We start from the raw sequence: 15,068 nt of genomic DNA, 5'->3' as shown, positions 1-15,068 counted from the left end.
ACAATTAGTTATGCAATTTATCCACTGTTCATATATTCTGTGGTATTTGTCATTGGCATATATACACAAAATTGTTGAGGTAGATTTTCTGTGGGGATTGAAATTCCCAGAGGAAACTTTACATGGGGGCATGGTCATCACCTGGGGGGGGCCTCTTGCCCCCCTCCCAATAAAAATGCTGGAGATTTGCCCTTGCATGGGGAGCGGGATTTTCTGGCATGATTTGAAAAATAGTCAGAATTTAATAAAAAAAAAAAACAGCATTAAACTTTCACCTATGGTGAATAAATACTATGCTAAAACATTAATTTTCAAAGGACTCATACTCCCCAATAATGCAAAACAGAGCAGATTATGTGCTTTTGAGAGCGTTTCAGTGACTTTGGGTGCAGTTTCATTAGTTGTTGTTTTTTCCTATACAATTAGAGAAACATGATTACTTCCTAAGTAACATTATTGCCATTAAAATTCTTAATTAGTTGGCTTTTTCTTCCTAGGAAGGTTGTAACTTCAAAGAACTTAGATACAATTTTCATTTTGTGTCTGTTTCTCTTAGATTGTAGGTTGTGGCAAGGAGGTTACAAGGATCCAAGCTGGATTCTAAGACAATTAACAGGAAGTCCTTTAAACAATACAGGTAGGGAAAGCATAGAAGTGTGGGGTTGAAAACACCTTCCCAGATACATATTTAGTCTGTAGAGCAAATCAACACTTTTTAATCATGATTGCATTTTTGTTACAAGCATGATTGCTTGAAACTGCAGCTAAAATCAGCTATACACTGGCATTAGTTTTATGATACAGTTTCATTTTTGCCATCAGCATACAAAAGCTAAAGACACAGGACAACAAGAGTTAAATAGGAGCCTAAAAATATGCAATCATATTTGTGAAATGCAAAATAGTTTAAATACAATAATAATTGAAACTTTTCACTATAATTTTCTTCCTCCTGAAAAATGTCATATACAAAAAAAAAAACATTGCCAAATATCAAGCAGTTTACACAAATGACCTACAAATAAAGTGAACATTAGGGTGTTTCAAAAAGAAAATTCTTTCAAATCACCTGGCATAGGTGTTTAAAATGTGGGGTTTAGTGTTTGTATGCAGTGTGCAAATTTTCATATTGAAAGGAAATCATTAAGTGACCCTTCAAACCATCCAACTTTTCAACTTATTTTGCTATAGGGTAAAGGCACCGATGATTCGACAGTGCAATTTTGGAACCACTGTCGAAATTTTCCTTCAAAACGGGATAGCTCTGCTTAGCCGTGACTTAGAGCGCCATCTCTTGGAGCCGTCGTTATATTTCGATGGTGTGAAACGTGGACACTATATCTGGTACACCCAGATAAGAAAAGAACATTCAATTTGGTCAGTTTCCTGTTTTCGACACAAAATGAGCTCCCAACAATTTTTCAGGTATGTAATGTTCAAACTATCATTACTTGGTTATTTATTGCAAGAAAAAGTTGGGATAAGCGCCAATGTGTCAAGATACATCTGATCTTTTCTGAAATGTAGCCACATTAGCTTTTCCTTGATAAAATTAAATGAAAATGGTGATGGTAATTGCATTGTCAAAACTAGGTTCCAAGTGTCGAAAATTCTTGTTTGATGTAGTGGAATACCAGGCGGATTAAAAATATTCCTTCAGTCGCATTCAAGCATAAATATTGGCTTCTATCAAGGGATTTATTTCTTTGGCGAATATCTCATAGTAACCTTGTCAAAATTTTGGACAGACAACAACAGGCCCTGTCGAAATATAGGTGACTTTGTCGAAACTTCACTGAACATGTAAAACAGATGAGAAATAATAGGTGTCGAAATTCCTGGATCCACTGGCGAAACCACAGGCACCATAGCTGTCGAATTTACGGGTGCTTTTTGTGCAACGAGAGATTTTGATGATTATTATTTCTAATAATATTTCAGATGAAAGAACATTTAAAAAAAAGGTTTTTTTTTTAAACTTTGAAGTTTTACTTACAGACACTGAATTTTTCCATCATCTGAGGAACTGCTGCTTGGCCTCATACCATGCAGGGGCGTAAATTGCTATGGGGCGGGGGGGGGGCGTTGCCTCCCCAGACCTCGTTTTGCCCCCCCCCCTAGATTTTTTTAGATTATACTGTTATTTATCCTTCATCCGAATAAAAAATACAAATTTTATCAAATACAAAATCTTATACAAAATGAAACGTATGCCTATGTTTTGGATGAAACTAAGAATCTGCATATGAAAATAAAATCCACTAAATCAAATAAACTTCTTAAATTTCTTGAAATCCACTCCCGTTTTCCTAGACCCTATCCCTTCCAAAATGCTAGTGAAGCAATTTTGTTATACTAAATACTAATTGTATTTAATAATGTGTATTAAAACTTGTTGTACCAATTTTGTTATACCAAATACTACATACTTGAAATGATTTTGTTAGTTTTATTACTTCTACTTTTTGCATAGTCTTTTATACGTTTATATATTAAATGAAGTTGAAGAAAAACTAAGAAACAAGAATATACATGTCAAATACACCAGGTTCCACCCAAAAGTATTCCCCAAGTATTTAGATGCGTGTCGAATTGGGTTCTGACTTGCGTTGAAAACAGGTAACTTTTTTGTTGTGTCGAATTTGTAGGTGAAAATGCTCTAATTTGGGAAAATTGGAGTTTTGTACCCTTTTCAGATAAAACTTCAGACATCTCACTAAACAATTAGATTCCAAGGTGTTTTCCCTACATACTGAAACCCTTTTCAAATCGGAAGTCTTCAAATTAAGACTTATAGAGTAGAAAAACTGTTTTTTTGCAAAAAATGTTGAATCATTGGTTTGACACCCAATATGGGTGTCAAATTGGGTTCTGTCTTGCATCGAAAACAGGTAACTTTTTTGTTGTGTCGAATTTGTAGGTGAAAATGCTCTAATTTCGGAAAATTGGAGTTTTGTACCCTTTCCAGACAAAACTTCAAACTTCTCATCAAACAGCTAGATTCCTAGATGTTTTTCCTACATACTGACACCCTTTTCAAACCAAAAGTCTTTAAATTAAGACTTCTAGAGTAGAAAAACTGGTTTTTTACAAAAACTATTGAATCATCGGTACCTTTACCCTATGTGATGTTAGTGATTAGGCTATTGCTTTTCTATACTGGTTTGCATGATATTAATGGACAATCCTTGTAGCATAATCAACCTTACATGCAGTCTTATTACTTATTTGATGTTTACACATTCTCTATGATGTTTATATTTAACTCAATGTTGATGATATCTGCCATCTTTAATTCAGACTACACTGTCTATTGGTATTTCTGAGTTTGTTATTATAGCAATGTTGACTGACTGCTTTTTTGCAAGACTGGAGAAGCAACAGACAGCTGTTTATGGGTGAAGAGGATTTAGAATTCAAAATCCATCATGGGAAAAGGCAGAAGAGGCTCCAGGATGAAGAGAGACACAGAAAAAAAAGCAAAAGTGGATCAAGATACATCAGTGATGTTATGTTCCACATCAGTAGAAGAATACAACCAGCTTTGTAACTCCAAGACTGAATCATCAAATGATGAGCAAGATTATAGACCAAGTCTATTGAAGTTATCTGGCCTATCTGCACAGCTGAACTCAGAAACTGTCATGAATGAAACTGTTCTACCACAAATCCCTTCTCTTGAAATACATAAGCATTGCCTGGTTGATGACCCAATGTTTGCTGGTAGCTTAGATTGTACCAATACAACACCACAAGAAGCTATGCATGTAGTTGCTCCAGCTCTGAAAGCCACTGGCATTGACATTGAGAACATTGTTATGTCCACTAGCTCAATCTATAGAGCAAGAAAAAAAAAGTTTGTCAGTCAACTGCACAACAACAGAAAGCACTCTTTCTGCTAGCAACACCATTAGCAGCACACTTTGACAGCAAATTGCTACCAGGCAATGATGGTAGTTTTGTTGATTGGATGCCAGTATGGTTTTAGGCATAACATTGAGAAGATTCTCAGTATTCCTAAACTACCAGCAGGTTAAGGTGAGCTGATGGGTAAAGCAGTAATTGAGGGTTTGCAGGAATGGAAAGGAGTCCCAGAATGGCTTGCTGGGTTGTGCTTTGACAAAACTAGGTAAAATACTGGTGTCCATTCAGGAGCCATCACAGTCATCCAGCAAGTTTTCAACAAGTGTCTCCTTTTTTTTGCCTGCAGGCACCACATCCTTGCAATAGTTTCTGCTGCTGCTTTCAAGATGTTCTTTCCATCCTCTGGTCCTCAGATTGGTATTTTCAGCAGATTTAAAGAGCAGTGGAAATTCATTGACCAAACCAGTATTGATGGCTAAGGGTATTTATTGCCTAAAGACATACTGCTTTCAAAAATGGTTTAAGCTAGCAACAAAAGAACTTCATTCTATGTGATGTATTGTCCTGTTCACTATCACAATTTATACCAAATCATGGTTCTCTACTCCTAGCAGTTGTGATGCCCTACTTAACAATCTGTGTCTGCTTCACATATTGGAGTCTTACTCTGCAGTTGACTATCAGGTGGCAAAAATTGCACTAAGAAGATGAAGGGTTGCCTTTGGTACCTCAGCAAAGATTTAGACTCCATAACATTGTTTTCAGATCATGTGAACAATGCAGAAAAGAAACAACTTACTATGGCATTGGCAAAACCAATGAACAAACATGATTTAAGGCGAGTTGATCCAAAAACAATTAGCTCATTTCAAAGTCTATCACTGGCATATTTTGCTACTGAAAGGTCTAAGAATCTTTTCACAGCACTCAGTATTGATACATCACTTACTGAAACTGATCCTGAAACAGCAAAACTGAAGGTTTCTGCATTATGAGTAGTGAACAATTGTGCAGAAAGGGCAGTGAAGTTAGCCAGCAACTTCAATCAGTCTTTAATGCATGATGAAACACAGCACCAGCTTATATTTTTTTCTTTTAGCTGTTGGCTCAACAACAGCAACTTGGTGGTTTGGAATTTGAAAATAGAATTTTTGATGATTTTGTGAGATAAAACATTTATTTCTACTTATATACAGCATTTTTTACTTATATTTATCCTTAAGTATTACCTTAAGTTGATTCCCTTATGGTTGGACTTGGTTTACCTGGACTCTGAAGCTGGTGATATTTTATACTCTATTCCCATACCATTGTTCTCAGACTGCTGAACAGAGCAGAATGATGAAAAAGATGTTTGCACAAAAACAACCAAAGATGTAAGATCTTTGTTCAAAGATTTCACTTTTAAGCATTTCATGACAAAAGATGCAAGATCTTAGCATATTGATGAGTGAAAAATGCCCCGGTAAAATTCTACTTTAGCTACTTTTGACTATCTTAGAAAGGGGTTAGGTTAAGAAAATGAAACTTTCAGGGATGAGTCTACAGGCTAAAGTATGTCCCAGGAAGGTATTTTGAAGTACCTACCTCTACTCCTTCTCTCTCTAGAGGGTCTTGACCTTTGATGACCTTTAAAAATATGTGAGTTATAGAAGTGAAACCTTGCAAAATAGATCTTCTGCTTAAATAAAGCATAACAAAATTGTTTTCAGCTTCACAACTTTGCTCAATCCCAATTTATAAGGTTTTAAAGATATGCAAATACTTTTCCTAAATTTTGGAACTAAAACATTGATATGGCTTAAAATTTTGCTCAAATGACTGAAATTGCATTTTCAGAGGTAAAGCCAGAGAGAAAGAAAATTATAGCTGAAAATTAAGGTAAAGTGTTGTTTTGTCAAAATTTCAATGGGTATAGACCTATCATGTAGGCAAATTTCAGGACCCTCTAGAGGGAGAAGGAGTGGAGGTAGGTCCTTTAAAATACCTTCCAGGACATTCTTTGGCCTGTGGACCCATACCTGAGAGTTTCATTTTCCTAACCTAAACCCATTCCAAGATAGCCAAAAGTAGCTAAAGTAGAATTTTACCAATGCCCCTAATGTTCAAATATATACCCTGAATTGGTAGGCTAGGTTAGATATAGCCTATATAGGGGGGGGGGCTGAAATTCATTTCCGATAGAAATGCTTATTATATTTGTAATCAGCATAAAAAAAAGGCATCAAATGGTGTATTCATTTTATTCCTAACTCAATAATATAATTTGGTAGATATTGACCTGGTAGGCTATATATAGGGGTGGAGGTAGCTAAAGTTCATTTTTCATGCAAATGAATGTTAAATTTGGATTCTGACTATACAGGTAGCCTATGTTTATTTCTTGGGTAGGCTATCTGAATAGTCCATTAATATAAACTTTACTTGGTAAAGTTCTATGAAATCATATTATTGAGTTAGGACTAAAGTGAATACACCATTTGATGCCTTTTTTATGCTGATTATGAATATAATAAGCATTTCTATCGGAAATGAATTTCAGCCCCCCCCTTAAATATGCCAATTCAGGGTTAGGTTAGGTATAGCCTATATAGGGGGGGGGCTGGAATTCATTTCTTATAGAAATGCTTATTAAATTTGTAATCAGCATAAAAAAAGGCATCAAATGGTGTATTCACTTTAGTCCTAACTCAATAATATGATTTCGTAGAACTTTACCCTTTACTTAAATTGAATTTAAACTATTGAATATACCTACACGCGGCCTCATTAAAGAGGGGGGGGGGCAAGGTCTCTGTGGTAGACTCATTTCAAAATTAATAGCCTACAAAGAAAATCAGCACTGACTGTTAACTGTAAACTCAAATTAACCTATGAAAACTCTTTTTTACATTGACCTTGTCATATTGATCAGATTTTCTATCAATATCATTTGAATACACTTCCTTTGTTTCCTTACAATTCATCATAATTAGAAGTCTAACGCGTTTGATGTTCAAATTTCGCTGGTCGATTGCAGTGTTACCGATAAGTTTGAAAGATTTTTTGCTAGTTTGCAAACTGAATTGTTCCAAAAAAGATTAAATTGTACCCTCTGAATATACTATTGCTAACAACTCACTGAAACGTCAAGCCACATGATAACAACACAGCTAATCTCTCAAACCAATCTATTCAAAGCCTCCTTCCTTGCAATCTCCTAAAAAGCTCCTAGTTCAATAAGTCCTTCCTAACAACCTACTCCCGCCCCCTTTGGGGACGACCTGCTGTTAATGCTGCCCTAGAGAGAGGGCTAACCAAAAAGGAAAATCTTTGGCAACATTTCATCTTCAATCTGCAGAAGGTTTTTTGGCCATCTCAATCTATTTTTCATTACAGCCCTAAAAGGAGAATAAAGCCAAATTGTTTGTTCAGCTTCTCTTTGAAAACGAGTCAAACGAGCGCTCAAAGATTTCGCAAACAATTCCTCTGTAAAATATCTTTAAAAAACCTCCCTTTTTGTAGTGCTTACGTTTTAGATTCGTACTTGACCATTGCCATCACTGTTGCTTTTAATATTCTAATTTCGGGTTTGATTTGATTTATCTTCTTCCAAACTTTTTTCAGCTCTGAGAAAATAACCTTGGTCTTAGCTATTCTATCTTTAATGTCTTCACTGTATCCACCATCTTTAATAATAATACTACCATGGTAAAAGAACTTTTTCGCTAGCAGTTCATTTTTTCTCCTGTTCTTTATTGTATCTTATTGTTTTTCATATCCCCTTCTAAAGTTTTCTTACTTCGAATGCAAAACCATTTTCGAAGGATATTTCTAATTCTTTGAGACGATATGTTTAGCATTGAGAAGCTTGTTCAAGGTGGCGAAACCGAAAAGATTTCTAACACAGGTTTCATTTGGATTGACAGCTGAGAAAGTTTACGCAGCAGCTACGTAGGCTTAGAGTGAAATGAATGAAGCAAAGGAACGCTTTGATCCATGAATATCTTTTTGCTTAAAAATCAGAGTCCAAAACGTGGCAGCATCTGAGTCAATCCAAATACTAAGCTCAGAGCAAAAGGGTTGTATTATTTGCTCTTGGACGGTATCTTCCAAGTTAATGTCACTCAGTAAGTTTGTAAACTAAGCCGGAAGTGGTACTAAGTCCAGTTCATCACACTCTGCTTCTATTGCATAGCGCTACTGAAACTTATTGAAATTTGCTACTGATGAATATCTAGAGTTGAAAAAAAGCTTTCGCTTCTAATCAGAGAACACGATCAAAAATGTCTACAGCCTTTTTGAAATCCAATTGCAGCAGGTAGATACAGCTTTTCTTTCGTAAGAACTACTTCCACTTGACCCCCCCCCCCCCAACTCACCTCCTTCACATCGATTTAATAATTAGTGTCATGCGGTTTTATGAGGCGGGAATAATTTCTAAGGTATAGCAATGCAATTAAAAGGCAGGATTCTAATGTCTTGTGCACTTTGGAAAAAAAATAATGTATGAATATGAGTCTCTTCTACCTTAATTTATCTGTTTGGGTCTTTGACATATTTCCAGATATACATCGAGTGAGATAATATTGTTTACTATGGCAGTGACTTGTTAGCCTCTTTAATGCTTCCCACACCAAAACACTAAGTCAAGCAACGCCACTGCTCCAAATATTGAGCTACAGTGCCTTGTCTAGACAACCATCTCTTAGCTCTGCGTCTTAACCTATACATGATGGTCTTTTCAGAGGGTAGTTAAGTTAGGAGAGTGAAATCTTCACAATTGGGTCCCAAACATACATAAAACCTTCAGAAGCTTGTTTCAAGTTCTAGTCTGCATTTATTTTCTTTTTCTAAGGCTTAGAAGGTTAAAAAGAAGACCTACTTCAACTTTGTCTCCAATATTTTTTTTTATTTTGGTGGATGCTTTTCTTTTACTGTGAGTCTAGTCTATTTTGTTTTTGCAGGCCAAGAAGTACCACTAAAGAAACAAAATGCAATCCTCCCGTACCCTAATTCCACACAAAAAATAGTTCTGTGAATGTTTCTTGAAATAGTTGGATTGATCATTCGTTTTAATTTGTTGCCTAGTCAGCAAAATGCATCAATTCAATCAGTAAATAAAATGTAAAACGCAAAAAATTTTACCAATAAAACTTACCAGATGTTTGTTGTTTCAATTCACAAGAATGTAGGGGTGGGTGATTAAAGATATATTTTAATTTTTTATTCAAGCAAAGTCTTTTATTTAACAAAGGGGCCGGTATTTTTCAACATATAGGGGTCATTTCTCCTCCTCCAATTAGTGTTCCTGGTAAGTGCAGAGACTGAAAGATTTCATTGTATTGTTAGGGTACTAATAACAAATGTCACGGGCTTTAAAAACGGCAAAAATAAAACTAATCCCAAAATTGAAATTTCTATGTAGACAAAACAACATATATGAAAGTAAAGATTCCCAAAAATTTATCATAGAATAGCTTTTTCACATACAAAACTAGAATTTCGGTAATAATTGCATATTATCTTCTTTGGCGGGTTTTTCAATGAAAAAAACTGACTGATTAATCGTTAATCAGGCTCATAGGAAAGAAAACTTCAAGCTTGTGCCCTCCCTAAAAATAAATAATGATATTTCAGCAATTTTCCCTTGTATACATACTATTTTCCATATAATCGCCTATTTTTTAAAGTTTTTTCTCACTCGTAATGCATGCACCCTTGAAGATAAAATTTTAAATATTTGCTCTGTGGAGACTTTGGAGATTTACGATAATATCATAACTAATTTAAAAGTTGATTAACATGTATTATAAGAAATCAGTTCAGTAAAAAGGTACTACTGACAAACTGAATAAATATGCCAACTGTGGCAATGGGGGGTAACTACCCCTTAGAATTAAAAAAAGATGATTGAAAAAAAATCCCTGCCCCCCTGGATTTTGGGAAACACCTTTTTGTTTTCATAAAAAAAAAATCGAGAAAATCTTTGCTCCTCCTCATTTTTATGTATTTCCTCCGAAACTATTCAAAGGAAAAGCGAGCTTAGCTTAGAAAAAAATAATCCAAACTAACAATATTGTTGGATACTATTTAAATTCCGCATTAAACGTCAAAGCTGTAATTTATCAGTTGATTACTCTCCACTCCCTTATCGTTCGATTGACATTTTCTAAAGCAAAGCCGCTAAGTAATTAGTCAGTACTGCTTTATCAAAATCACTGTATAAAAATTTGATTAACCAAGTTTCGGAACGGTTAAGAATAGTAAAGACGTAACTCTTATTAACTCTTATACCAGAAAATTCTGTCAAAGCAAAGACTGAAGTATGAGCCACCAAGGTGAATAATGTTCATAAATTCAATATAAAAAAGAATCCTATAAGTCCCAAAGTATGCTAATTTCTGCTTATTTACAAATAAATTTTAGAGTGGACAAAGAGGTGACACGTTTGATCCTTAATAACCAGTGGTTCACAACTTTTAGAGATAGTTATTTGGGTCAAAAGGATCTCACGTCTTGTTGTGTCTGTGTGTGTGTGGGTGAGGGGGGGAAGAGGTCTCAGGAAGCACAGATATGGTCGACCCATGATTTGAAATTTGCTGTTTTAACTTCGTAGGCAAGAAAGAACCTAGTGAACAACAAAGAATTGGTTTAGGGCAAGGTCATACCAAAGAAAATAGAGCTAAAAGCTTCTTTCATGATCGCCAGGAACTTATATCCTTATGTCTTTGGATTGAGGGGGCCCAAATATAGAAGAGAAAATGGAAAATAATATTGATTCCCCCATTAAACAGTGCCAGAATAAGGACTAAACACTGTTTTTTTGCTCGAAAATTTTGGCCAACATTACCCCTGAAGCCCAAGTCCTTAGGGATTATTTGAATGGCCAGGACTTTTTAAGTTTTCCAGTGATATGTTGAAGAATTGATTCATTTATATGAGTAAATGAGAGGACTACATTCGCCAGTGTTTTCAAATTACCTGTAATATCATTGAGAAAAATTTAGGGGATCGAGTTGAAACTTTCAGACTGTCCTGGGAGTTAGGTCGATTGGGTCTCGAATTTGAATTTCGAGGAGGGAACAGGTATAAATCAGCAGGCACATTATGTATCCTAGTCATCAACTTTCAATATCTCAATAACTGCTTGGGGGAGTTTAATCTTTCATGCAGAGTTGGAAAAAGAAGGGGGGGACAAGGAGACTTTAAATTTATGGTTGGGGAAGACAGGATATAAGAAATTTTCATCTTCGCTCCACCGAACCGTTTTCCCACCTTAAGCTTCTATTAGACTTAAGATCTATGCAATCTTAAGTAAGAAAGTGAATCAAAAGACATTACACATTTCCTTACCTCACCTTCAATTCTCCTGTGCCTCCAGAGGCACCCAGGGCATCCGAGAAGAGCCACCAGTTATCTTGCTTGTGCACCCCCCCCAAACATCTTCCTATTGGGGCTGAATCGTTGTGTAAATGTCGGACAGGTCCCGTTGATAGGTGCGACGTAAGGTGTTCTTTGGTCAACCTTTCCTCCGGATTTCCTAAGGTTGCCATTCCAAGATCTGTCTCAGGATCCCATCGTCCTTCATATGGATAGCTTACCCAAGGTATCGTCATATTCCTTGCCGAATAACGTCTGTAACTATGGGCTGGCCTGAGATAGAGCGGACTATCTGGTTTGTGACGTGATCTCTTGAGTCGATGTTCAGAATCTTCCAAAGGCAGTTATTTTCGAAGGCAAGAATCTGTTGACACATTGCCATGGCATCAAAATGGTGTGCTTGCAGTATTTTGAGGAAGAGTGAGGGTATCAATTTAAAAATCTAAGAGAATGTTGAAGGGGAGCATGGCATCTTGACATTAAATCATGAATTGACGGAAAGAATAGAGCGAAATCAACAGACGCTATGTGCATTGGGCTTATTGAAATGCGCTATCTGCAATTTGGCTGAAACGGCTAGGGAATGGACTTAAAAGTCTTAGGTAATGTTGAAGAAAAACGGAGGGGTGGGCTTTAAATTTTTCGCAGGGATGGAAGTTATCCTACTCCTGTTTTTGGCAATTTCTCTTCTTTTTGAGGCTTGACATTTTTATTCATCTAAATTTTTGTTCGTCTTAGGCTCCATTTATTCTTTGAAAGTAATTTCTTCTGCTTCTACTACTACCACCAACAACTCAATTCACCACCAAGCCACCTGAGATCATCATAGCTGCTTGCGGTCTTTCTAAATTTCATTCTACTTAGATCCTCGCTCATTACACTCTCGTCAAAAAGTTTCAATTACCCTTAGATGCTTTTTTTGCGACATCCTCCCAATCAATTCGGGGATGACCTGCTTTCAATTGGCCCTAGATAATTGACCGAAAAAAATGATCTTTTGCGGTTTGTCATCGTTCATCCGCATAACGTGTCCTAATCATCTCAACCTTTCTGTTTTTACAGCCCTAGAAATCGGGATAGAACCACAGTTTTTGTACATCTTACTGTTTGAAATACTGTCAATCAGACGGGTACCAAAACAATCCATAGTCAATTTCAAACATCAGATAAATCCTCCTCTGTCTTTCGGAGCGTCGACTAACCATACATGACCACTGTCATCACTGTAGCATCCATTATTCTAATCTTCGTCTAATCTTGGAGAGACTTCTCTTCCTATTCTTCCAAACTTTTTTCAATTGTAAAAAATAAACAAAAAAAAACCCTGGGCCTTGGCTATTTTACTTTTCAACATCTTCGCTGCATCCACCATCTTTACTAGTAATACTACTTAGTGGTAATACTACTAGGTGAAGGTAACCACTTGATGGATCTTCTCGTTACCCAACAACACCTCTTCACCTTCACTTATTCCAATTCTATGTGGTTTAGTCTTCTGAATATTTATTTTCAAGCCTCTTGTTGCACCCTGAACTCCTGTGCCATGAGCTCTTTAACCTTTCATCTTTGCTCAAAGTATCATCAGTTTTCTTAAGTAAAATTTATTGTTTGACTTTATTTTTGCTCATTTTCGGTTTTAATATTGCTCGGGATTTTCTTGGAAAAACTTTCTTTTTTTGGAAAAGGTTCTTAGAATTAAATTTAATCATAGTTGCCAGGTGGTGCGCATTTGCGCCAATTGGGCGCTTTTTCGAGTTAATTGCGCATTGAATTTTTCAAATTGGCGCATTGCGCCGATTTTGCGCATGTCAAAAAAATTGGGTGCAAAGTGGGCGTATTTTTCCTTCACAATAACAACGACAAAGCTCAAAATTTTAAAGTCTATTGTTTACTGACAGATTAAGGAATTTGTCTATAAGGACAGGTGGAATTTTCAGAACCCTGTAGGGATTCTCATATCGCATTTCAGGCTCCGTGACGACCTAAATTTAAATTATTAAAGCGTGCATTATCCTTAGCGTGAAAAAATAAATAAGAAAGTTGCCAAATTTCGATAAAAAAAAAATACAGAAAAGAGTGGGAAAAGCTGACCTTTGCTTGACATAACTCAAATAGCTCTTTCCATCTTGAGCTTACCCATCCGCAACCCCTTGGTCGAGAGATTGTTTTCCGTTATGAATCTTGTCAAGTACAAAATTCTAAACAGGATGCACCCTAAAATGCTTAATTCTAATGTGACCATCCGACTTAGGCTAAATTGCCAGGGAAAGTGCTGCAGGGACTTTGATCCTACGCCCGCTATGCTGAATAGACATACCATTGACATGTATGACACCAAAAACCATTCAATGACAATGAAAGTGAAACTCTTGAGGAAATTTTGGGCGATATAGAAGGAGGGTTTGCTGTTTAACTTTGAATATGATCTTGAATACTAGTCGAAAACAAATACAATATATGATTAAAAAATGTACAAAACTAATTCGAAGTTCATTAAAAGGAAAACACAAATAAAATTACAATCGGAACTGTTGAAGAACCTTTCCACACACAGCTCTATTGCATTTGCAAGCGTTTGGCATTTGTTTCATAACAAAATATCAGGAGAGTGTTGCAGGCCTACAATTTTATGGATAGTTGCATTAATAATGGCCGGTCTAATTTCTTACATTTGACTAGGTCGTTCTTATCGTTCCAATTTAGATTTTGAAAAGTACGAAACATTTTGTTCTCATAACTAAGTTTGTGAATTTATCTTTTATCTTAACTTCCACGTTTATTTATCTTAACTTCCACGTTTTCTGTATAACTATCTATATTGCAAGACCAGTATACTGAGTACCTATTTCTTTCTTATAGTTCTTTAATCACATTTTCTATTGTTGATAGGGAATAATTCAGCATATTAGCCAGAAAGTAATGTAAAATACTATTTTAGATATTGGCAAGTATTTTTTTTTGTTTGTTAGATCTCCTTTAATTCCCTTTTTTATTTAATTTCTCTGACATACCAGAGAACTTAGGAAAATACCTTTCTTGTCAAGCCAGAGACTGAGAACAGAAAATTTCGACCATAAAAGTGCATGTAATCAGTCAAAAATGCTTCACTGTTTCAGATTTCGGAATATGGTGCCGAAATCTGTCAATGAAGACTGAATCCTATCAATTTGGAGTACTAGTATTCTGAAAATCAAAATTCACACTCTCTGGTAATATTGTCTCTGATTTCTTTTTTTTTTTTTTGCACTTATCCCTGCAAGATCTAATTTACCCTGAATTTCGAACTCCACCCAAAAAGAATATAGCGAAAATGCGCCGATGGCGCATTTTCGCTTCCCTTGGTGCGCAATCTAAAGTCAGGCACCTGGCATCACTGAATTTAATAAAGGATTACATTTGAAAGGCGAACAATTTAAAAACTCAGCACGCTATGACGCTGCACTTGAGAAATTGTGTATCTACTTCATCTTCTCATAAAGTATGAGTATGTTTTTTCTTTTGTATCTGATTTCCTCCCTGTAATACATCTTTACTACAGTGCTGAGGAATATGTAAATATTTTTGACTGTTGAAGTAGTGATCAGCTGTCTGAATGCTGAATAAATATATTAGCATAAATCTTGTAGTTTCACCATGTTAATACTTTTCTAAATTCGTGGTGTGCACTTTTTTATTGCTAAACTTAGTACTTTTAGAAAAGAATGGCTCTTCTGAAGGAAACACCACAATAACAGCACTATTCAATTCCCTGTTTAATCCTCTTCAAATATAATGTGCACTATTCTGAAACAATGCCCTTCCTGGAATGGTGCACTATGCCCTTCCAGATGTAGCCTTAGGTT

General features: G+C 35.9%; 2 protein-coding genes across 2 annotated transcripts in view; one reads left to right on the top strand and one right to left on the bottom strand.

The window, feature by feature from the left end:
- Positions 1–6,892, bottom strand: part of qm (geranylgeranyl pyrophosphate synthase quemao) — a 48,025-nt gene extending 41,133 nt beyond the window's left edge. The window contains exon 1 of the mRNA XM_089105490.1: positions 6,762–6,892. Within this exon, the coding sequence (XP_088961616.1) occupies positions 6,762–6,833 (72 nt within the window). The 5' untranslated portion in view covers positions 6,834–6,892. The remainder of the gene's footprint in view (positions 1–6,761) is intronic.
- Positions 6,893–14,599: 7,707 nt separating this feature from the next.
- The window catches only part of LOC148940545 (ribosome assembly protein METTL17, mitochondrial), a 92,247-nt gene continuing 91,778 nt past the window's right edge, over positions 14,600–15,068 (top strand). Inside the window, exon 1 of the mRNA XM_089104832.1 lies at positions 14,600–14,704. Coding sequence (XP_088960958.1) covers positions 14,657–14,704 — 48 coding nt within the window. The 5' untranslated portion in view covers positions 14,600–14,656. The remainder of the gene's footprint in view (positions 14,705–15,068) is intronic.

Source organism: Artemia sp. Qi Xiang Cuo, chromosome 19, assembly GCF_049724085.1.
Source record: "Artemia sp. Qi Xiang Cuo chromosome 19, ASM4972408v1, whole genome shotgun sequence".
Taxonomy (NCBI): Eukaryota; Metazoa; Arthropoda; class Branchiopoda; order Anostraca; family Artemiidae; genus Artemia; species Artemia sp. Qi Xiang Cuo.
Note: the sequence above shows the minus strand (reverse complement) of the source record. Positions and strands in the feature narration are given on the sequence as shown.